The sequence below is a fragment of the Ochotona curzoniae genome, unplaced genomic scaffold (assembly GCF_017591425.1).
Source record: "Ochotona curzoniae isolate NIBS_2020 unplaced genomic scaffold, NIBS_Ocur_1.0 scaffold_4506, whole genome shotgun sequence".
Taxonomy (NCBI): domain Eukaryota; kingdom Metazoa; phylum Chordata; class Mammalia; order Lagomorpha; family Ochotonidae; genus Ochotona; species Ochotona curzoniae.
Genome location: NW_024467119.1, coordinates 10965117 through 10991203, shown reverse-complemented (window position 1 = coordinate 10991203; position 26087 = coordinate 10965117). Strand labels below are relative to the sequence as shown.

At 37.3% G+C, this 26087-nt stretch overlaps 1 protein-coding gene across 24 annotated transcripts in view; it reads right to left on the bottom strand.

Annotated features, from left to right (window-relative positions):
* The window catches only part of ADGRL3 (adhesion G protein-coupled receptor L3), a 472380-nt gene that overhangs the window by 7853 nt on the left and 438440 nt on the right, over nt 1-26087 (bottom strand). For 23 of the 24 annotated variants that reach the window (XM_040966525.1, XM_040966523.1, XM_040966526.1 and 20 more), the window contains 2 exons: nt 21344-21469; nt 14532-14628 (listed from right to left, as the gene is read on the bottom strand). In XM_040966525.1, coding sequence (XP_040822459.1) covers nt 14532-14628; nt 21344-21469 — 223 coding nt within the window. Of the gene's footprint in view, nt 1-12279; nt 12322-14531; nt 14629-21343; nt 21470-26087 lie in introns of all 24 variants that reach the window. The other variant, XM_040966524.1, reaches the window with a different exon arrangement.

The window sequence follows — 26087 nt, the reverse complement described above, 5'->3', positions numbered from 1 at the left end:
CCAGTCATCCATACAAACAAAACACAAACAGAGCCAAAAACAATTTTAAAACACAAAGAAAAGCTAAAAACTAAACAAAACATTCCCTCATTCAAGAAACCACTGGGTTGTTTTCAATGGAGGTAAAAATCAATAAAAGGTAACATTGACAATCAAACCCTCATTTGGAGAGCGGTTACTGACACAATAGGAGAATCTGACGTTCCTTAAATTCTATAAAATATTATTCCAATCGAAGTAAAATTAAACACAATCACATTTATTAGTACACCATATTAAGTACAGTAACATCATGATCTTATAAATCTGATAAAAATCATTACTCTTTTAAGATATTAACTTTGCGATAGCAAACAACACGCACAGATTCTCTTTGCCCTTCCCCAATGAGTTGTACCAACTTATGCACAGCAACATAACAAACTCAACTCCTTTTCTTTCTTTGTGAACACACGTCCTTAGTTTCCACTGCACATCACTGAGTTACAACCTGTCTAAATCTAAGGTGATCTCTCTTAAGACGTTACAAGTCAAAAGGAAGAGTTTTATTAAATATAATCTGGCCATGTAAGAAAACAACAGGCAGACATGTATTTTTGCAAAAGGGTAAAGGAAAGTGATGAAAAAAAGGGAAGTACAAATTGTACAAGGATAGGTTGAGCACGCAGGTATATATTAATATCACATATTCTAGAGAAGAAAATGTAAGCTAGAGACCAGGAGAAAATATTGGCAAATAAATCTACAAATATTTTTGAGCTAAGGAACAACTGGTATCTGCAGTGCAGAAACGGCTTTTAAAAGTCAACACTCTTAACAAACAGAATCCGGTTGGAAAATGGACCAAAGACATAAACAGACCTTTTATGAAGAGGCTCTACAAGTGGCAAATAAGACAAGAACTGCCAGGGGCCTCAGGGAAATAAAGAGTAAAGCCACAGTGAAATAGCACTACCCGTCTCAAATCAGAATTCTCGAGCATTAACTGGTCGCTAGCAAGGATGCTTTTTAAACACTGGAGCGTTCACATTGTTGGTGGGAATGTAAAGTAGTGTGGCTGCCATGGAAAAGAGCTTAGCAGTATCTCCTACAAGTAAACCTGCAATTCTTCTATCACCTAACGACTGCATTTGAGACATTTATCCCGGAGAAATGAAGATTTATTATCTCACAAAAACCTGTGCATAAATGTCGAAGCAGCTGCATTTGCAACCACCCCAAACTGAAAACAACCCCAATTTCCTTCGACTGGTGAACGGCCAAAAAAATCTGTAGGAAATTCATTTTCTGAAATACTACTTAGCAGTACAAAGAACAAACTACAGATACATATAACAACCTGAATGAAACTGTACAGAATCCTTTTGAGTAAAAAAATAAATAAATAAAAAACGAATCCTCAAATGTTACATACTGTGCAATTTCATTCATGTGCATAGCATTCATGAAATGACAAAGTTAAAAAGAGAGAGAGAGAATAGGTTGGTGGCTGCCATGAGAAATTATATTTGGTCAGTGAAAGTACTCATTTAGGAAGGCTGACTTCTGCATTCATTCTATTTTTCAACAATTCCTCCTAAGCTTAAAAGACTGCCTCCACAACTATAAATGTAGTTGGAGTATAGTGAGCAAACCTTATGAACTACAGTCACATGGTTTTTCTGGGTTGTTCCTCAAACTATGGAGCAATCCATGGCCAGTTAGCAATCTGTTGCCACAACAAAAGGCACAGTGACAACTGGAGATATACCAGCTGTTGGCACCAAAATCATAAATGTTTGTAAAACAAAATGAAAAACAATCCAATAACAACAACAAAAAACACTGTTAACCAAAGACCTGTTTCCTGATAAAATAAAAAGGATCAGTACTTCAAATCGGTTGCATTTTTTGTGTCTATTATCTTCTTCTCTATTATCTCTTGAAACACGTCATTTGCTGTTTTTAAACTAACTGTGGCTCCACAGAGCCAATGATTCCAGGGAGAGTTCCAGAAAAGTAACAAAAGAGCAGAAAACAAGATTGGGTGATGAACATTTTTCATAGAAGGGCAAAGATACAGTTTGTGCTATGGTTTTGTTAGCTTTTCAGTAAAGGCTAAGTCCCAGTGGAGAAATCTGTATCCCTCACTTGACTTAGTACACTTTCCTGCACGCCAGGTCTTGCAGCGATCACGCGAAGTCTGTCTTGCTAGCCCCATCCCAAACAAGTGCACTTTTTAGCAGATGCTATCACTTGGCTCCTCGTCCACATTCATATTTTAGCATTTCAATGAGATTTTTGAATGGTGGTCCTGACAGCAGATCAAAGAAAGATCAGAGGACAAAATTAATCCAGCTGGCTGCAAATGTCTGAAAAGTCCTGCCAACCCTGTCTCATTCCATCTTTCAGGTGCAAGTTCATGTCTGCCTTTTCTCTGTGGTGCACCTCATTTCACTTATCTTGGCAGAAGTCTACTCTACTTCCGGTTGAAGAGCCAAACTGATTTAGGTCGCTCGGAATCCCCACACTATCCTCCAGGATTCTGTCTTCCCTGTCTTTTCCTCTTTCTGCGGCTCACTTCTGATTTGTAAACTTCCCTCTAACAGCTGGGAGAGTCCTGCAGACTTCCAAAAAGTTCAGTGTATACAGACCATCTGTCACTATTTCTCAGCTGAAAAGTTAAGCCTATTGGTTAGTCAGTTTGAAGATACAAGTCAGGTTGGATTTCTCTTCCTGCTTGAGGGGAGCGGGTCGTGTAAACAGTGCATATGTAAAAATAATACTTTGTGATGATTTTCATTGGAAAATGGAATACCTAAGAGTGTTTTTACTGCTTTCTACCAATTGTACTGGACCATTTCCTACAGCTCACTAAATGTTTAAATCATGGAAAAAAACCTATATGAAATTGAAAGCACTTTTAAAATATAAAGCTAAAAGGAAATAATTCTGTTAGCTATAATTTTATAATTATAAAGTTTAAGAAAGTTAAATGTCTAATTCTTAATGTGATTTTTTTAACTTCCTTCCAAAAGTGTGATAGGTTTCATTCTGTGAAAAAAAATATATATATATAAAACAGATAAATATATAACAAAGATGATTATATATATACATATATATAAAGCAAAGATGATTTTTATATATAAAAAATAAAGGCTCCATTTTGGGTCAAAATTAAGACATGAAGAAACACCAGTATTACCCCATAAGAACTTTGTGTTTTATAGATCTGATTTCCAAACCAAGCTATATATTGGAAATGGCCTTATAAAATTGTTATAACAAACCAAAGGAGAAAAACCAAGAGGCAATCAATAGAAGGAATCAAGAGGAATTGATAGAAGGAAGAATCATGGGGGTGATGCTGTTTTCATAGGATAAAACAAGCCAAACAAGATATTCTATGTTTTTGCATAAGTGGAAGTTGAAAAGTGAAGCATATTGCATAGTGATAACTGAATAATAGTCATTTCAGTTGGTTCATGCGATCTCCAGGGTCTTAACTGACAGAGCTTTGGCCATCACATATGATCCAATATGAACAGAATTACGTTAGGAAAAAAAATATATTGAGGGACAGAGCCAGATGCCAATTCAAGTTATTTTAGCAGCTTTTCTGGATGCTCGTGTTAGCTCGCTGTCAAGAACAAGTCTTTGAATTACGTTTCTGATTAATATAATATGAATCCAAGTGAGATCCAACTGTCATCCATTCTCAGATCTGTTTTTCTACTTCACAATTTCAAAGCATTCTGATCGGCCTTCGGTTTCCAATCCTCACTTTACTGTATCACACTGAACTGAGACAGTGCTGCCATTCAGAGCCTACAATGTCATAACACCCATTCTGTTGTCAAACAGTAAGAAATATGACAATTGTGTGGTAAAACTATACATTTGAGAACCGTGTACTCATGGTTATTCCATTCAAAAGTCACTCACTCAGAAACAGTCTCTATCTTCAGGTATAAAGTAGAAAAGAACCCTTCTTAAAATGACTATCTGTGACTCTAAACTTTTTCCATGAGCCTTAGGGTCTGCTTTTTAAATAATTGCCTTCCAAGCTGAGCTTTTCAATATGGAATTTAAAAATTCTATTTGCTTTGTATGTCAGTTTCATCAAAAATACAGATTTTTGTGGTTGGGTCTCTGTTGGCAGCTATGTGATGATTCACATATGTTGACATGCAGCCCTATATTCTGTGGCTTTATTAGACAGTTACCTCTTGTTTCTGACAACAGAGGAACAGGGATTAAAAGCCTGTAGCTACAATTTACTTTGCTGTATAATTAAGGAATAACTCAATGATACACAAAAGATTATGTGTAACTTAGCTAGACAATGAAGAAGGTGTAGCCACTTTATTTTAAATCTTGATTCGCATGATTTATTTCCCATCATAGAAGGCTGCATTTCTATCGCTTGCGATTATTAACAGCGCTGTTTGTAGAAGTATCTGCAAATTACTATTCAGATAACATTCTGTACTTGCAAACATTTATATGATTGTCACTGCTTTCAAACTTTCAGCAGTATAGACCTGCCACACTATTGGAAGGAAATTAAAGGAAGTCTTTAAGAAAAGACTCATATGTCTTTTAGTATGTTTTCAGAGTTAAGATGACTTAGGGGAAAAGAGTTGAAGTTTTTCTCCCTAGCAACCATAATTTGAATAAGAAAACTGAAAAAAAAACTGAATTAAAATTGCCAAAAGACACTCTGTATATATGTAACACCTGCATATAGCCTTATGGAAAAAGGCCTATATGTAAGAACTGAGGAAGACCTGTAACATTGTCCTCACTTACTTTCCTAAATACAGGTGTTGACATATTCATTAATTATTCAAACTCAAGCACAACTGTTGTGGTTGTGTTTGAACACACTTAATGAATAACTTTCTAACTCTAAGGATTCTGGAGCACATTTCAACCTAATTTTGTTAGGACTGTTCGCCAATTGTGTTTCTGGCAGTATCAACTTTTTAATTTTCTTATTCCAAAGAAGTGCAAATCAAACTAATTAGGTAACAAGATACCTCTGAAACTACAGACAACAGATTCAAAAGTCATTGTTAAGTATTTACTTTCTTAATTTTTTGCTTTTCTGTGTAAAAAAAAGAAAAGAAAGAAATACTCGTGAGAACAATGAGTGCTTTGGCCTCGTAAGAATACTGTATAAAACAGGTACAACCACAAAAATGAAACTCAATTTGTTTATTAAAGGAACAAATCTGATGAAGTCTGCCTGAATAAACATAGAAGTTATGTAAAATAACTTTCAAAAACCACAGAGAGTAAATGAACCAGATGACAAAGGACCGGGGAGGACATGTTTTCTTGAAAGCCAGGTGCTCTTTCATCATTTTTTTTTCCGAAGTCATAAAACGGAGGAGCTGACATCTTGATTTATCACTCTGTGCACTTTTAATAGCCAACAAGCTTGCTATTAAATTTTAATCAACCTGCCTATTAAATTTCATTCAGATGGCTTGCAGATACTTGAGCTCCTTGTAATAGCTAATTCATTCACTGGGAATCTATTAATATGGATTTCAATGACATACTTAGACCAAAGCACAGATTTGGTTATGTCCGTTCAACATAAAATGAAATACTGATTATAGAGGAGTTGCTCCTATAAATAGCAGAGTTGGGACTCTCCTCTTTACTATTTCATTATCTAGTTTGTACTGATAGGCTTTCAACGCGCCACATTGTCTAGACAGTAAATATACAGAGGTGACATTGTAGAGCTTGTCTACCAAAAAGACACTTTCAGGTAGAATTGCTGCTCTTATGTTGTATACACTTTCAAATTACAACATGCTAGCAATGTTGTTTTGTACCAGTTCACCTTCTTGCAGGCAGGATGAATTTCTCATGTTCTTGTTGGGATTTAGTACAGGCATTCATTTTCCTCTATCTAATTATGAAATAACATATCACTATTAGATTTTGCATTTACCGTTACTAACAAGATGCAATTTTTTTTCTGGCTATAAGCTTATTGGCCATAAGCTTTTATTTGTTGTGAGTTGCCTGCTTTTTATATTTTGTTTCGAGTATACTGAGTTACTGAATTTTTCTTGATTTGTTGATATTTTTATGTAGCCAGGGCACCAATAGTTTATTGGTTAAGTGAGACTATATCAGTGTTCCCCAGAAGTTTCACCTACAATCAGTGTTGTTTTACTTTCCAGACTATATAACCTTAAACATCCTTTCAAATAGTTTGTGATCTTCCTGTATTAAAAACCTTCGTCCTTAAGCTAAAATGTAAATGTTGACACTTTTTAAAGTTTTAAGCTGGCATTTTTTTTTACCACTTGATCTTTCCCCCATGATATGCAAAACCAGCTTGTAATGTTGCAGATGAAGCAATGAGTGCCAAGATATTCGAAGACATTTTCTCATATAATTCCTAAACTCAAAACCACTCAGATAGCCCAGGTTTTCCAACTATTAAGCTGATAATGATGGTACTGGAATTCGAACTCTTTGTTGATCTTTGATCACAAGTACAGAAGTGGTGGACTTGCAGTAGAATGATGAATTGAAACTCATTTAAACTAAGTCCTTTATGTCTAAAGCTCATATTTTATGGTCAAAGCATGTATTCGTGGGTTCCATTAACTTGGACATTTAAAATCTTCAGTGTAATACAACCAAAATACTGAAACTGAAGATACTGGAGCAATTTTGCTTTGCCACAAACAAGATAATAGAAACCCACAGCTGAATTTAGTAAATCAAATGCATTTAGCAGAAGATATATATTATTATTCACTTTGTGGCTTCTCAATCTATGTCCTTAAAATTAGGTTGTTTCTTCATACTTTGCTAATAAGATATAGTCAACCACAAACACATATTTCTTCTTATTTCTTATACTGCTTCACATATAGAAAACGTCAGAACAAATGAAAGTACTGCTGATTAAAAAAATGTGACCTGAAAAAGTGAGGAAGATATGACTTCTAGTGTATCTTACTAATGTTGACATGCTTTTGTACACTGAAATTTATGCAAGTTTACAAGCTGAAAGTTTGGACTAAAACATGATCTTGAAAATTTTTAAAAAAGCAAGTTATCTGATTAAAAAAAAAAAACACCCTGCACTCTGAAACAAGATATCAATGAAACAATGCCTTTGATACATCTGTTCCTAGTGGGCTTGCTTCATTAGATGATCCTAATTGGTTCTGCTCTGTTCCGCCTAAGGCTCATTCAGGAAATTCTCTGTCCTTACTTCTCTAAATCAAGACTGACTCTCATCCTTCAGTCTATTAATCCTCAAATCTTTCTTAATTCTCCAGTGATTTTTTTTTTCCTGGAGTTACTTTCTATAACACTTCGGGTAACTTCTCTCATGTCTCTAGGCACCCACATTTCTTATAATGATAAATTTTAAGTCATAGGAAAGTCTGTTACATAAATGCTAATTATAAAATGGCATAAGGTATATAAGGCTATATAAAGTGCAGAACTTTCTATGTTATACAATGGGAGCTATTATAATTGGCCATTACACAATTACTGGAAATGACAATTTAAGTGTCTTCTTCCTAATGAGAACTATTTTTCACTAAATATATTTCCTATTTTCTTTCACATTCTAACTTTTAAAACTTTTTGTGTAATTGAATTAACATCAGTTTCCTTTCAAATGCAGGATATGAGTTAATTTGACCTACTGGTTATCAAAATAATGATTGGCAAGAAAGACTGATTACAATATGTGTTAAATATTACATTCATAACATTACGATTTTATGTGACAGTTGGAGCATTTTCTGTAGATGAGAGCTATTGGGATCCACTTGCTTTTAAACTAAATGATTCGGCATTTTATAGATTTTGTTAAAATCAGAGTTAGAATACAAACTAGCTTATAACATTATTACTTAAGTTTCTGTGCAGACATATTTTCTGCTTTTTTAGGCATTTCTGTACTCTCCTGAAGAGAAGGACTGAAGTGCAAGGAAGGTAAATGCAGGAGTGCTACGAGCTGAGAAAAGTTATATCCTTGTTTCTTTTATTGGTCAAAAGTAGAAGCTATTATTTCATTTTTTTTAACATCATTTCCCTGTGACCTAACCAATACTTTCATCCCCTTACTAAAATATAAAATATATTTAAAAAAAAACAAAGAAAAAAAGATTCTCCAAACAGAGTAGTTTAAAAACTGTCAGGAAATGAAAAAATGACCATAATAATCTCCTTTAAACCTAAATCTCCAGCCAGGAAATTATTATTCTAATTCAACATCTTTCATAGAAAGTTTTGTAAAAATAGCATGCTATTTCTCAACCTGTATTCACAGCTTCAAAATGTTTTTTTTTCTTTGCAAAGATAGAATGGACTAATTCTAAAAAAAAAATTTTTTTTAAAGTAAGAAAGCTGTAAGAAACTCCAATTTTAAGAATACCTATTTTCCATACTAGGCGATAAAATGAAGCAGCAGTTGAAAACACATTCTACAAACAGGTGCCATTATGGGAATCTTCAGTAAGTTCCTTGAAAAATTGCTATTATATCAAAAACATAAGGATTTTGTAGGAGAAAAGACTTCGGGATCCTGATTTTTACTAAACACGCAGCCCTGGGCAAGCACTCCACCACCAAAAAACATTTCCTCACAGAGAGAATGGCAAAAAGTGAACACTGTGCAAACGCACATGCCAAAGGCAATTTCATTAAAGGAGAAGTGCCTGTTTGTCAAGAACTGGGAGGCATATTACATGCTATTCAAGGATCCCACCAACCCTAACTTAGGGTTTTCATGTTTGTCTCTAAAAAAATGATAATGGAGGGATATATGACATAACAGGAATGTTTCAAACCTAAATGGAAATTGAGTACCACGTTCATATTTAAAATGCATTCACCAGGCCACTTGTTTAATTCATGAGAGTCCATAGAGACTGCCAACTAAATATAAGGCCGAAGAACAAGAATTGTGCAAAGATAGAGAATCCTTTCCTTAAAGGGACCCATGGAAGATTGTTACTTTGAGGTCCTTGGCTGTGAGTGATGGATTACCCCGAGTCCCATCAAGGAGGCGCTGGAAGCCCAGGAAAGGACTTGCTGTGCATGCATCTCAACTGTTTTCCTTTTACAGTTGTGGTCATCTGTTCACAGCAAACCTTTGCCTTTGATTGACTGGGAATTAATGTCCAACCTAACGGTTTTTCCATTTGCTGGAGAGTTTATTGTGTTCATTCTTTGCCCCACCTTGAGCTATGAGTCAGGGAATTCATGGCACTGTTTCACTCTGGCTATGCCTTGTCTGCATTTGTGCTATTAAGCTGGCAACCAAGGCATAGCTGTCTTTAATGTACCACACTGTTCCCTGGTTGTGTTCTTACTGAGAGCATGTGCAAAGGAGAAATTTGGACAGCACTTTTGCCTCAATTATGTAAGAATATAAAACAGAAAAAGTGTAAATGGAACGGAGAGTCTCAAACAAAGCCTTACCGAGGCCATTGGAGACTTAGATGAATATCTGCATTCATAACATATTAATGCTTATACTGTAACAGAATAAAAGTGCACTTTTTAAACTGGCAAATTTCACAAATAGTTGTCAGATTATATCACAAATGAGCTAATAGTTACAAACTAATCATTTCTTGTAAAAAAATTTCAGATCAGCATGCCTTTGGGGTAGCAACCACATCTTCTGTATGCAACTCAAGTCACAGTGTCAGCATTACTAGAGCACAGTGAGCGGGTTGCAGCATTTCTCCCTGGTCACTTTAACTCACAGAAATCGGAATGGCAGTCAACGGGCGCTGAGACGTTCCCATTAGCACTTTTATTTAAAACGTCATACGTTTAGAAGCCTGAACATGAGTGAAGTGGCAGGTGAATTATCGTTTCCTCTGCCTCAGTGACAATCCTCCTGCAAAGTCCGATTGAGCCTCGGAGAAGGCAAGAGTTTGCCAAGCAGCCAGCGCTGTCCTGGTTGAGGGACAGAACTGCTTCCTCGGCAGCACGGTCTGAACTGAGCTAGTGTGTTCCCAGCTTCTGGAGAGCAGGTCGGCATTTGGGAAGAAGAGCAAACAGTCTCTGCTTATCTCATTGTCTATGGAATGGAGAAAGCACACCATGCTTTTTATTTCTTTGATGCTAAAATACTGTGTACAAATCAAAAATGGAAAAAAGCAGTACGCAGATGTAATATAAATTTCATTCCTATTACTGAAGATACAAATGAATGTCATCAGCTTATTCTCTTTGTTGAACTTCAAGAGCAGTGTCAATTACTACTTGTTTTACTTGGCATTTAGGTTAACTTCCTCTATTCCTCCAACCTATTTCTAGAAAACAGAAGAAGGACGGGAAACTCCTGCTATTGAAGGATGAATTAATTGATATCTGATTGCTCAAGAGTACTGGCAAGGACACATTTTCATTTATTGGAAAATATAAGTGAACCTCTGCATAAGACAATAATAACAAAAATATTTCTTGTTATGTTCTAGGTACTACGGTAAGCAATTCATACGTGTTACTTAATTTGCTCCTCTCAAGGACTTGTTGAAATGGGTGCTACTAATATCCTTTGTGTAGACCCTGAGAAGTCAAGGCATTTGTCAAAATCGCTCGGATGTAAGACTCGGTGTCCACTCTTAAGCTGCCAGGTATAATCACAGGAGGCTGTCAACCACTTGCAAAGCTATCTGCTGCATCTTTGCCCTTGGGATCCTAACGCTTCTAACAGGTGATGTCACCTTTCAACAGGCAGTCAAGTTACCAGCGGAGAGCCAAAAATCAGGCTACAAAATCTATGGAAATAAATGCATTGTCATTGGTTGTCGTGATTTTCTTGATTTACATAGCTTTACTAAGAATGCTTATGGAGATTAGTATGAATCAGAACCATGCAAAGAAAATCTAATGATATTTATAAATTAGTGCTATATATGTGCATATCAAGACTATGAGAGGTCTACATTTAACTTACATATAGTTTTGTTGGTTGGATCTTAATGAAAACTTTTTTTTATCACATTAACTCAAACCTAAATAAAATCTAATTTCAGATAACATTCATACGGGTTTACAGAAAGAGAGGAAACATAAAAATCCATCTTAATGCACAAGGATTTCTTATCAAATGCTTCATTTTTTGGATTGAACTCAAGTTTTAGAGACACTATTTAAGAGTTTGACTAGCAGAGAAAGATGGGGCATTTGGGTCAAAAAGATCTGTAGCTATGAGTCCTTCCTGTAACTAACAGGAAGTTACAACCACTCTAGATTTGAAATCAGCTTCCAAAGGCCTTGAGGTACTTGATATGAGCACTAACTGAATCACCAAGGAGTAAATACAAAAGGACATCAGTGCATAAACCATCTTGCAGTCCTAAGTGTGAACAGCTTCATCTTGGACTCAGTTAACCTCCCGTGATGCCTGCCTCCTCTGAAGCTCCTTCTAACTGTGTGACAGGGGCATCCATGCCGTTAACTTGGAACTCTGGATTTGCCTGAGTCTGTAACATTTTACCAAAAACTAGCACATAGAGGAAATGTAATTGAAACTTGGAAGTAACCTTTTAGGAAATACCTTCATAAATAGAGATATTTAAAGTATAGAGGTGGTGGAAGGATTTAAAGAGATGATGTGATTTAAAGAGAATAAATTACCAAACAGAATATGTAAGCATTAATCTGCCCATTAAGAATTATCAATTATTCTTTCAGAATTTTACATGATCCAAAGAAAGACAACAGTGATCGAGTTTATCAAATCAGGAAAATTAGAAAGATAATCTGTCACAAGTACAGAAAATTAGAGCTGGATTAAAAAAGAAAAACATTTTCAGTAGCTTTGCATTGCATGATGGAATTTTTTATTATTAATTCATCCTATAATTCATAATGATTGCTTGAAGAATAGATGATAAGACATACAAATTTTTTAAAAAATACTCTTGATGAATCAGGTTGTGATATGAATAAAAAACAACAGTTAAGCAAAATAGGATGAATTTTTAGGTAACAGCTTGTAGTTTTCAAGGGCCAAAACTATTTAAAAGATAAAAATAAGAAACTTAATATATCTAACTAATTAAGAAACTGAAAAATGGAGTTTGAATTTTGAAACTTTTGGGTATAACAAATTGAGAATGAATGGGAAGTTAGGATACATGAAGATGTAAGGGTGCAGTATCCAAATCTGTATTTCATTATAGGGCGGGTAAGCTTTTGAACAAACGGAAGTGGATATGTTGCTGAGGTGACTGAAGTGTGTATCTGGAAAGATGAATCTTGGATGTCACCTACCTAAATATGATACACACGCCTGAATGCAGGGAAGATAGGACCCTGGGGAACAAGATCAAAGAAGGAGGTTAAAGGCTATCCCAGGAGTTATAACACGAAGAAATAGCTGTTAAAGTACTGCACTCATCCAAAAAACGTGAGATGAGAATCAAATCAGGAGGGTCTGACTGGGAGGAGGGCTAACAAACTAACGCAGGAAATGAAGAGGATCACCGTGATTCTAGCATCATCACGTCACTAAGTGACAGGAAGGTTTATACTCGGAAGAAATAGGCCACGCGAGGCCAAACCTTCACGTTACCTGTTCAACTTAACCCTCTCTCTCGCATCAGCATCGCAGGAAATTTTGTAACCATTATTATTTAACAGCAGCTTTCAGAATTATCTTTTAACATGGGAGATAGTAATAAGCAGATTTAAACATGTAACTGCTAAACATAAAATATTATTTTTCCTTAAGTTTTACTCTAAATTTACCCAGTCATCCACATACCATTATTTTATCTGTTGATAAAATTTTGGAAAAGGAATTTTAGAAAGAAAAGAAATAATGATTTGCGGTATGACTTATGGAAAAGTCAGAAAAAGTTATCGATATAAAGCAGCTTTTCCTAAAGTCACATACTTTAATATCCACATAAATTTAAAATGAAATGCCTTACAAAACTGATTTTATGTATTTAATCATTCTTAAAGTAGGTAAATAGACAGTGCATCATTAAAATCGTATGTCATCTGGTTGACACAATTATTGTCTGACAGATGTAATCATTAGATCCAACATAGCTCCAACAAAACCCATCGATATGTATAGTCTTATTTCTAGAAAAAAATGCTGCAAATTAAATAAAACATTATTGTAAAAATAAAGGAAATTAACCACTCTGGATGAAAATCAGCTTCTGGGTTTTGTAGATATTCATAAGTAATTAGTATTCTACTTTGGAAAGCAAAGTAAAAAAAAAAAATGAGTGTTAATTGAGGAATAAAGTTTTATCAACCAAATACTAAAACTAAGATAAAACTTGAGATAATATGACTGAATAGAACAAATTAAATATAATGAAGCAAAATTCAAAGAAATCTATCTTAAAATACCTGCTTCACATCTGGAAGAATATTTCTACTCAGTACTCTTTCTGAAGCTGAAATGATTTTGGTCATTTTAAAATCATTATTAAATTACTGTTACTACATTGTCAATCTAAATAACACAAAATTCAATTAAGATTATATTAAGGCATGGCTCTCTCTATCAAATTCAGTTCACATTCTTCTAATTTGTTTATATAAATAATATACAACTTACTTGAGTAAAAATAATTAGGAACATCAGCATTTGATCTTTTTTAATCATAAAAAATAATTACAGCACAATTTGTTTCTAGGCCGCAAAACAACCAAAAGCTGATAGGAACTGGTTAAAAACTGCTTTTTAACTCTAGTTGGGGGATAAATCAAGGAAGCTAAATGCAGAACACTGTCCATGTACATAACCGGGTTCACATAAAATATATCTTCCAATCACAGGACATTCTGCTTCTCGGTTGCTTGTCACAGACGATGTAGCTAGACACCTGTACTGTGGATAAATCAATTTTATTCACACACAGACACACAGACACACAAAAAAATATGGAATAAAAAAATTGACTACAAACAAACCAATAGATAAAAGAACTTCATTTCAATCCCAAATGAAGCACATGGAACACTTCAATCAGAAACACACACACAAAAACATAATAAACGTTAAAAAGTTTTCGTTTCTTCTACATATTTAAATAGCTAGTGTTATCTGTACATGCCTTTTAGAGACTAATATTAAATACGATTCTGACAAGTATACATTGCCTCAAGTATTGGACAGTATGTTTTTATTTCCACAAAGACTGCAAAATTGTTTCTACCTGGGATAATGTAGAACTCTACCAAGCTTAGCCAACTATTTAGCCACATAATTGCCCATTTCCACTGCTTCCAATGAGGCCTAACAGCTCACCCATTTATAGGGTGGAAGATGACTAGAAATAGAATTTTCTCATTTTCTAACTTCCTTTTACATTTCCTGAAAATCCAGGATTTTTTTTTAAGGCTTATGAATGATGGAACGCACTGCCTCACTTAGCTAGGTTTCTTTCCTTTGCCATACACCTGTCACATGGATCACAGGGGATTAAAAAAGAAAAGCATTTAGGGAATTCCGAAAGCCATCAGAAAAGTAATAAATATGAAAAATCTCTTTTAATTACCTCTGTTGAGTGACGCTGAACTGTTTATGTCTCCGGTGATAAAAGATGACTCTGACTGTTTTCGGACAGTGTCATTCCACATTCTGCGGATTCGGCTCTGGGGGCGGGTGGGCGAGAAAGAAAGAGGAAGTGACGCCACAGGCATTTTTCACACTGATCCACCAATCACGCTCATTCTTTCCAACATGTTCTATAAAATCTCTGTAGCATTGGGCAACAAAGAACTTGCATGTGCTTGCAGTACAACACGAGAATAACAGAAATCCAATCAATGCGGATACCTGCTTCCCATTAATTCTGTAGATCTGTATCAGAGACTGTTGCAACTTGGAAAAAGGAAATAAGGAAGAGGCTATAACAAATGTTAAAAAAATATATCGCTTCTGGGCCTTTTGGCTAAGATCAAGTGTACAAATGTTAAAGAAATACACATATATACTCTGGATAGAATGGGATAATTTTAGCCTCCAAGCTGAAACATTATTTTCATTGTATCTTTTAGTAGGACTGTCCCAATATGTACTAAATTTCCAGTTTTATTAAAAGAGGAATTTGTTTAGGAATGTAAAGTCATCTAGGATCATGAAAACAATTTATTTAGAACACAAAATACTACCGAAATGATACTGAACTTTTTCTTTTTATAACTTTTGTATGATGTATAAGTGTAAGAGATCACACACCAGCCCCAATTTTTTCTCTTTTGAAAGGCGTAGGATAACTAAGTAACCCCAACCATTGTTTCACAACAAGACGTTTTGCACATAATTCAAAGTTTTTACCCTACTATCTATCTTTTAAAATCTGTACTTCTAAATATGAGGAGTAATAAAATATTTTCAGAAGCTTTTCCAAATATGAAATAGTTACACGGGGCAGGGGTGGTGGTTCAATTAGCTAATTCTCCCCTTGCAAGTGTCAGGATTCCATATGGGTACCGGTTCATGTTCTGGCTTCTTCACATCCAGAAGCCATGCTTCTCCACAACTCCTTGGCTGTGGCCTAGGTGGAGGATGGCCCAAGCCCTCGTGACCCTGCACCAACGTAGAAGACGGGGAAGAAGCTCCTGGCTTCCGATTGGTACAGTTACAGCTGTTTTGGCCATTTGGGCAGTGATTTAACGGAAGGAGCATCTCAAGCTCTGTTTCTCCTTCTCTCTGTAAATCTGCCTTTCCAATAAAAAATAAACAAATCTTAATAATAATAATAATAATTGCATGAAATCAGACTTGAATCCATGCTGACAGCTGGGAATGTTTCAAATATTTAAACTTCCTGGATAATAGGAATAGATAACCTTAGAAGATTAGACAATTGCTTTTAGGAATCTTGGAATATATTTATCATTAACAAATAATGAGTTGTTATAAATCCCATTTTTGCCAACCTGGCCAGCAAAAGCTAATACACACACAGCAAAACCAATAAACAAAGCACAAGGCTGAGAACACATCTTTCACCTTTATGAGTCCATCCGTTAACTTAAAAATATTAGTCATCCTCTCTACTGATGCCCAAATCCTAATGTATAAGACACACAGGTGAAAGGCCCACACAAAATATCGCTGCCTCAAGCAGCTGCAAGATTCCTAAGAGACACGTTATTATTATTTTTTTAAGATTTATTTTACTTGAAATGCAGATTTACAGAGAAAAGGAGACAGAGAGGAAAATTCTCCATCCATTGGTTCACTCTGAAATGGCCAAAACTGCCACAGCTGAGCTGATCCAAAGCCAGGAGCCGGGATTTTGTTCTGAGTCATGCAAGCAGGTGCAGGGTCCCAAGGCTTTGGGCCATCTTCCACTGCTTTATTAAGCCACAAGCAGAGAGCTGCATGGGAAGTGGAGCCACTGGCACATGAAGCAACACCCATATGGGATCCTGGCACTTGCAAGGGGAGGATTAATTACTTGAGACAATGCACCTGGCCCAATGACACATTATTACATGATGAATGCCAAAGTATCACAATGTTTACCTGAATTTCCATTAAGGTTTTTTTTTTAAAGATTTATTTTTTTTTATTATATTTTTTTATTGGAAAGGCGGATATACAGAGAGGAGAGACAGAGAGGAAGATCTTCCGTCCAATGATTCACTCCCCAAGTGAGCGCAACGGTCGATGCTATGCCGATCTGAAGCCAGGAGCCACTTCCGGGTCTCCCATGCGGATGCAGGTTCCCAAAGCTTTGGGCCGTCCTCAACTGCTTTCCCGGGCCACGGGCAGGGAGCTGGAAGGGAAGCGGGGCTGCTGGGATTAGAACCGGTGCCCATATGGGATCCCAGGCGTGCAAGGCGAGGACCTTAACCACTTGCGCCACCGCGCCAGGCCCTCCATTAAGTTTTAAAGCTGAATATTACGAACTACCCACATGGTTATACAGGGGCAATGAATGAATATATTACAAAATCATATGCAGCAGGGCCCAGCACAGTAGCCTAGTGGCTAAAGTCCTCGCCTTGTATGCACAGGGATCCCATGTGGGCACCAGTTCTAATCCTAGCAGCCCCGCTTCCCATCCAGCTCCCTGCTTGTGGCCTGGGAAAGCAGTCGAGGACAGCCCAAAGCCTTGGGTCCCTGCACCCGTGTGAGACCAGGAAGAAGCTCCTGGCTCCTGGCTTCGGATCGGCTCAACTCCAGCCATTTCAGTCACTTGGGGAGTGAATCACTGAACGGAAGATCTTCCTCTCTAACTCTCCTCTTCTCTATATGTCAGATTATGCAATAAAAATAAATAAATCTTTTAAAAAAAAATCATAGGCAGCAATGAAAATACAAAAGCAACATTGCACTTTGTAGCAACACAACCCAGAAGGAAAACACACGGGAATTTGTACTGTATAATTTCATTACTACAAGTGGCAATCCCCTGGAGATCACGCTTGCAGAGCAGTTACCCTTGAGGGTCAGGGTCAAAAGGAGTCGAGCAGTTTCTGAGATATTCCCAATATTTTCACATTTGATCTGAGGAGTTCTTTTATTTTTCTCATACACATACATCTCATGCACTTTCATTTTTATTTTAAGGTAGGAAAGATGTTGTCACGATGTGTGAGAACAGCAGCCTGAAGAAGCATCACCTTCACTGAGAAGCGATGGCGTCATGATTCTTGCAGGGTGACGTGTACGGGTGCTCCCCCACGTTCTCTCACTTCCTGTCAACTCGCCTGTCCCCTGGTTGCTCCTCCAGGTACTAGCCATGTTTAGGCCGCAGGTTTGGACCTTGCTGTTTCTTTGCTTGCAGAGCTTTGCTCTTCCTTTTGATAACAGTATGGCTAACTCTCTCATAGCTACATTTTTTTTGTTGTTGTTTAAAAATTTCTTCCCAATGATAACTTACAAGAACACAATAGGGAGAAATAGATGCTGTCCACTCCATCCAATTACAAGCTCAGTCCTCTTTCCCTACAATTTCCTTTCATAGTGGGTCCCATCTTCCATAATATCACGTACAATACTTCCTCCTGTACACAGGATTTCCCCTTCCAAGGCTTCAGCTGCCAGTAGTAAACCACAGAACAAATATACTTGATGGGACATTCCAGAAATAAGTGATTTCTATGTTTTAAACTGCACATCATTTTGAGTAATGTGATGAGTCTCCTTGCCCTACTGTTCCATCCCCTCTGGGATACAAATCTTCATTCTGCATGCATTTCCATGCGGTACAGGTAACCTAGCTGTTAGCTACCCAGTGGCCATCTTGGTTATCAGACCAACTGTCCTGATATTGGAGATTTTGTGTTTCAGTCAGCCTTATTTTACTTAATAATGCAAGAAAACTGATGCTAGCAGTTAAGGTATGTTGAAAAAGTCATAAAGTGCTTTCTCTAAGTGAGAAGGCTAAAGTTGTTGACTATCAGTAAAGAAAAACACTTTAGGAAAAGATTGCTTAGGTGTATCATAAGAAAAAATCTTACAGTATGCAAAATTGTGAAGAGAGACAAAGAAACTCACGCATTTGCTGTTATGCCTCTAACTATAATAGTTGTAGCTACAGCATCTTACATTCAGCTAAAATGCAAAAGGAGCTAAGTATGTCCAAAGGGAAGAAACAGACATAGTTGTGTGGTTTCAGGCATCCACCAGCTGTCTGGACCGCAACGTGCTTGTGCCTACCCACTGAATATCCGAGTCTACACAGTGCACTGTCTCCTGCCTTCTCTTTAACCCCTTCTCCTGTTCTCTCTCACCCCCATTGGCCAACGACATTCAGATCCTAAATTTGCTCATTGTCTGAACTTTTCCTCCTCTCATTGAGAATCTTGGCATTCAGATCGTGGTATAAACATCAACTCCAAAGATAGTCTTTCTCTGGCATTTAATCTTAGGAACCATGTGGCTGCTCTTTGTCATCATGTTTGGATTCCTGGCTTCCACAGTCTGACAGTGAAGAAATTTTCTGTCTAGAGATAATAGGAGAAGCTATTTACTTTTGAACCATCTTATTCCCAGGCTTGGAATATTGCTGGCATACACAGAAGGTACGCGGTATATCTAAATTAAAATATAAAATACATACAGACGAATGCATTGGAAATTTTCTCATATGAAAAGATGTGGCTATCTTCGGCCTTAATACTAGTGAAAATTGCAGCTTCTGTTCACAGAAAGTCATAAATTATATGGCATAAATTAATGTTACCTAAACATAAAAACTGGATTTAAGTGGCTATCACTTTATGTGGAGTTTGAAATCTTGGTTGATCAGAAATAGCATTATACTGAGTAAAATAAACCTTTTTGAAGATAATTGTAGATTCACAAGCTTTAATTGTGAAGAAAAATGATTGCTTTAAAAAATGCGAAATTATATTTGCTCAATGAGCAATAAATGATAGCAGCTACAATTTACTGATTAGCCGTAATTTTTTCAAAGTATTTTGCGTATTTCAGTGGAATTTTCCTCAGGATCTAAGAAATTAATATGACTGCCATTTTTTTTACAGCTAAAAAGATTGACTATCAAAGAAATTAACAGTCATCCTGTGCTGCAGAGGATAAATGGCAGGGCCAGAATACAAGCCAAGGTATTGCCCCCAGCACACCTCCCTTTGTTTTCTTAAATGGCATCACTTGTAACTTGTAATCATATGCACTGCAAAATATCACATGCAGTGTCTGATCTTGTAGTTTATAGTGCTGCTAAACGATGCAGTGCCTCGGTGACTGGGAATAAGTGAAATTCCTAAATAAAACTGCACTGGTGACACTTGTCAACAAATGGCTACAGTTTGACAGCAGATGAGCTCAGTAATGTGAAAAACAGGTCGGATCTAGCCTGGCTGGATCCTGTCCCTATCTCAGAATTTTCAATTTAAAAGTTATGAAAAGGTTATTCTAGAACAGAAGAGGTAATGCCAAGCTAGCAAGGCACGAGGAAGGAATTTCTGTTGCAAGTATCACACTGCTTTTTATGTGTTGGTATTAGAACACTCAGATTCTCACTCACAGCTGTAGTAGTCCTAGATGCAGACACTGCTGACCATCCAAGATGGCACAGCTACTAACCCCTAATATGCAATTCTGAAGCCTCAGTAAAATATGGTGTAATAAGTTCGTAATTATTAACAGCATTGGTTAGATTTAGGAATTAATTCTATGTTTTGTTCACTTATTTATGCCAGTCTGATATTTTCAAAAGTTATGTATTACTTTTAAATTTTTTCATTATAAATGTTAGATAGATATTATTTAAAGGGTTGCATTCAGTAAGAGATAACCCCATTAAGGCTGAGGAAAAATTTTTATGAAGATGTTGCTGAGTCTGGCATGGTGGGTCTGTAGTTTAAACTGCAGCCTGCTCTGGTCGCATCCAACATGGGGGCCTGTTTGAGTCTCAGCTTCCCATCCAGCTCCCTGTTAACTCCCCTAGGAAAGCAGCAGAAGTCACCCTGAGTGCTTAGCCCTATGCCCACAGGGTAGACCCACATGCAGCTGCAGGCTTTCTGCTTAAGCTGACCCAGCACCAGCTACTGCGGACATCTGGGGTGTGAACCAGTGGATGGATGAATTCTCTTTTGGATTTTTCTCCCTTCTGTGTAACTCTTTCAATTAAATCATTAAAAAAAATAAACAAAACACAGCTTGCCATCTTTGACCTGTAAGCACTGTTAGCATGCTAGATAAGGGGGTTTGGTATGACTGTTCAGTCTGATGGCTGGTATGTTTGGGAGAACTGAATATATTAAATTTGTAAATGACATTTAAAGTGTACAGGAAATTCAATTTGCAAAGTATATGAACAGAACTGCTTAGGGAAATTTAATCTATTAAATCAACCGAATATCCATCAAAGAACAAATGATGCAATCATTCTTATTGCATTTAAAATTACCAAAATATGAACAAATAATTCAATTTATATGTTGAGCCAAAGTAGTTTAAACAATAAATTCTTGGTTTATAACTTTATCAATTTTAATTCAAGTCATCCTCAGAAAAATTGTACTGAAACACCGGAAACATGACTACTTTTCCTTCCAAATCACACAGCCTTAAATTCTCAGCTAGTCTGAATGCAGACTCACGCCTGAGCCCACAATGCTATTAGCTAACTAACTTGTTTTAGCATCATGCAGTTGATAGAATTCTTTGTGCCATCATCTGAAACCACCAATCACGGCACACAGTTCTGTCTTAAATTTCCTAATTTTATGACTATTTTGGTTTCTGCAACATCTGTCAGAATGGATTCCACGTGAGACACACTGATATTTAGGTTAGAAAAACGGACTAGTCAGAGAGGCCAGTCACACCTAAAAGACACAGGAAAGCAATGGGAAATGTCAGTACACCGACATTGCTCACCTGGGAGCCAGTGGAGTAGCGTCCAGGAGTTCGAGAACCTGATGTTTTCCCTGAGCCGATGGAACTCTCTGTACTTTTGCCACTACAGCAGTGCGTTCGCAGGCATTTTCCATACTCTTTTCGTACCTAGGCAATTAAATATTAACTCCCATTAGCAGGAAATTCATCTCAGTTAAAAACTAGGGTACAAAACAGGTGCTTTATTTTTAAATAACAGAATGCTTATGCTATCAACACAAGAAAGTTTGTTTATGTATTTTACAATATAAAGTGATTCTATTTGTTCTGTGAAGCTAGAAATGTTGCACAACTAGAACCTTTTAAAACACACACACACACACACGTTTTTCCAATCAACTCATCATTATACTCTTATTTCACAGACCATATATGTAAGACTCCTCAAAGCACCATTTTTAGTTCAATACATTCAATATAAAAAGCACATAGATACAAGAGTATTGTACCTATTTGTTAGATAGAAATCCATTGAAAAGTTTGAGATAAGGTAAAGGAAGGAAGACAGAGAAAGGGATAAAAAGAAGACTAAAGACTAAATACTTGGGGTTAAATGTTTCTTTTAAAACTGTAATTCTTAAAGCTGATTTTGCTTACAAGGAATGAAATTTACAGTTATAGAAAAATAAGTATCTAGCACTTTATAAATTTAATTTTGCTTGAGGTTGGTTTTTTTTTTTATGATTTTGGATGACGCAATATTTCAATGCCATTTCCTGTAAACTCGGGTTATAAAATGCATGCTTTTTAAGGAAATGTTTATAATCAAAAATATAATCCAATGCCGTTTATAATCAAGAGTGAGTGATACAATAAACTTAGTATTCCAAATGGAGACATCTGTGGGAGATTGCCCCTGGATCTCTGCCTGCCTAGCCCATGCGGGAGGCTGTAGGCACACAGCACACCATCTTCCCCCCCGGAGAAGCCCTGACTGGAGTCTTGGCTGAGACCCCAAAATAGCCTGTTCACTGGGCATGCAGCAAGAGTGACAGACTGCACCCCAGTTTCTTTTATCTGCCTCTTGAACGAACTGTGTTAAGACTTCCTTGGTAAATGACTCTAGGAAGTCAAATATTACATTCATCCCGCTTTACAGCAGGTAATGAGTTTGCCCTGAGACATAGCAGAGAGATACAAGTATCTAGCAGCTTGTCCCAGTGTCGTCGTTGGGTAGAAATACTGTCAGAACCAACCTTCTGCCTACCCCTTTTTGCTACCCTATATAAGCTTGTGACTTCTTTCCAATAAACAGACATGCTTCACCACCAGTTTGTCTCCAGTGTTCCTACTGCAGAGGGACACTGCCACCTCATCCCTTAGTGGCTCGGGGCTTGCTTGAGAGAAGATCACCAAGAGACATCATATCTTATTATTGTAAAGTTCAGTGGCTGAGAGACAGAGCAATGCCACAACTGGATATGCTTGAAGAGCTCGCACTACCTAATGCTGCCTATGGAACAGGAGCCAAGGAAGGGGTGGTGTCCAGTGAACTGAAACGTGGGAGAGCAATGAATGTCGGACAGCTGAGGAAGAGAAGATGGCTTCTTAGGGAGAAGGTTTCTGGGAGAATCTCCCATAGAGAGTTTGGACTTACGGAAGAGGCTGAAGGTGAAGGAAAGGAACAAGGGAAAGAAAGACAAAGGCACAGGGTTGATGAAGTGAAGTCCAAGCAAAAAGCGACCCATGACATCCTTTCCTGCAGGAAGACCTCAAGTGTGAGCAAGAGACCCATGCCTTCCTGGCCTGCAAGGCCTACATCTCACAAGTGATCTCTCTGGCATACTTTGTCCCATATGCCACACTCAACAAGAACTACAAAGAATCATATTGGTGGTGCAGTATTTGCAAGTCGCTCTATGTTTTGTTTATTTAAAGAAAAAGAATTCTGCAGTGCTTGTACATGTTACTTACTAGTGTGTATCGTGGGAAAGTGGAATAGAGACATTTCTATTGTTAATGTTGCTTGCTACGTGCCTCCCTCAAAATGACTCTGGGAGATGATTACAGATGAAGTGGTTCTGCACTGAGAGTTCACTGAAAGACTGAAAAGATGAAGTCATACATCTCCAGTGGAAAGAAACAAGTTCATGGGTTTTCTATGACCAGAAATCTGTTTCTACAATGTCACATTCTCTATCATTGCCACTAAGAGAGGCATTATTATATTTTAATAATATTATTAAAATGATACCTTAGATCATCTCCTGTCTAGAAAGCATAGAAGAAAAACTTCGGTAATAATCTAAGAAGGCTAAACTTTCTCTCTAATCAAAGGGAAACAGTATATATTAGAATTTGGAGGGCCTGGCGCGGTGGTGCAGTGGTTAAGGTCCTGGCCTTGCACGCCCGGCATCTCATATGGGCGCCGATTCTAATCCTGGCAGCCCCGCTTCCCTTCCAGCTCCTTGCCTGTGGCCCAGGAAGGCAGTCGAGGACGGCCCAAAGCTTTGGGACCCTGCACCCGCATGCGGGAGACCCGGAAGAGGCTCCTGGCTTTGGACCAGCATAGCATTAGCCGCTGCACTCACTTGGGGAGTGAATCATCGGGCGGAAGATCTTCCTCTCTGTCTCTCCTCTCTGTAAATCCGCCTTTTTAACAAAAATAAAATAAATCTTTAAAAAAAAAAAAGGAAAAAAGAATTTGGAAATCTGCAGTGGATTCATGAGGCACCTTCAAAATCCTAAACTTTGACCACAAATGTCCCCTCACAATCCACCTTGTTGTAGACAAGAGAGAGTTTCTATTGGAGTGAACTAAAGAAAAACCTGAGCAGAGAATGAGAGAGAAAAGAAGAGGAAGGAAGGAGAGTGGGTTGGGAAAGGAGGGGAGATAAGACCTCGTTTCATCATTTTCCAACAAGTATTTTATGTTCTGAACTGATGATATAAACAACCAGCAACTGCAGAGATCTGGTGAAGCCAAGTCCCACATTAGCTGTATTACTTATTGAATCATTCTGACTTGAATTTGCTGTGATTGGATTTGAAATGGTAAGCACATATCTTAAAAAGAGGAAAAATAAATGGCCCGTGTTCATGAAATATTTTTCTCTAACTCACATGTGCCCACACTCAAAAATATTTGGTTGTTCAATAATTTGTGTTTTCTAAGCTACCAGGTTATTCTGTTTTAATTGCCCCAACCAGAAAATGATCTGTTTCCGTGTGATGATCTAGAACCTGGAACAGAGGAATGGGAGGAGTTTTACTAACATACTATTTCTCTCTCAGTCTCAGATCAGACAGAAATCATGTGAGCTTTAAATAAATGCACTCATAACAAACTCAGGATAGCACTAATGACATCACCACGTCCTCAGAAAAGGACAGGCACAAACAGTACGATGTTCGATGTTCGTTAGAGACGTAGAAGAATCAACAAACAACCGGATGAGAACAAAAATCTCAAGAATCCCACTAGCAGAGGCTTACTGATGAGATTAAGTCAATGTCCAAAATTCCTAAGACAATGCCTACAGTTTCAGCACAAGCATTTGACATATTGGTGAGAAACGCCTGTTAGGTTGTGTTCTCTTCTAGAAATCACATAAAAAGTCACCAAAATTCAACAAGCAGAATACAAGAAAGTACAAGACAGTTACTACATATTATAATATATAAATCATGGAAGTAACTTTCCAAATCAGGGCACAGCAAAGTTTCTAACGAAAGGAAACAAAGTCAGTATTTCAGGTTTGTGAGATAAGAAGCAAAACCAAGGATATTGTAGATGCTGTTACTTTAAAATTTAAGTGTAGAAAAGAAAAACAGGGGCTGGTGTGGCGGCCTGGTGGCTAAATCACTTTCTGCAGGCCTTGCATCCAGTATGGGTGATGGTTTGGGTCCTGATCCAGCCACCAGCTATTGGCTTGGAGCGGCACCAGAGATGGCGCATGTTCTTGGGCACATATAGATGTGGAAACCTACAAAGAATGCCTGCCTCCTGGCTTCGGACAGGCTTACCACGTTTGGGCTGTGAGGGGAGGTCTCCCCATGCCTCACTTCCTCTCTCCATAAATTCTCCCTTTCAAATCTTTTTTTTTTTTTTAGTTTTTATATTATTTTCCAAGATACAGTCTAGTAGCTATGCAGATTCTCCCTCTCCCCCATTCAAATACATCTTTTAAAAAAATTAAAAGTGTACTAACATGTTGAGCTGTCTAGTTCTAAAGATAAAAGGCAGAGGGAATAACCTGGCCTGTAATTTGTAACTGCTCTACTGAATCTGCTTTTATTTCTTTATATCTATATATACTAAAGTTACATTAGATATGGGGAAGATTCCTGACTTTTTTGCATACGGACATAAATACTTTCTACCTGTGTATTGCATTTAATTCTTAGGTATCTTCCTGCATTTATATATAATACATTCATTTAAGAAAAACTATTGGACCAGCACGATGGCATATCAGGCTAATCCTCTGCCTGTGGTGCCGGCATTTCATATAGGCACTAATTCTAGTCTCAACAGGCCCAATTCTGATCCCACTTCCTACTACTGCCCTGGAAAAGCAGCAGAAGATGGCCCAATTCCTTGGGTCCCTGAACCTACATGGAAACCCTGAAGAAGTTCCTGGCTCTCAGCTCTGAATTGGCTCAGATCTGGCTTCTGTACCTACTTGAGGAGTCAACCAGTAGATGGAATATCTCTCTCTCTCTTTGTATCTCTCCTTTTCACGTTCTACAATTCTGGCTTGCAAGTAAAATAAATAAATCTATT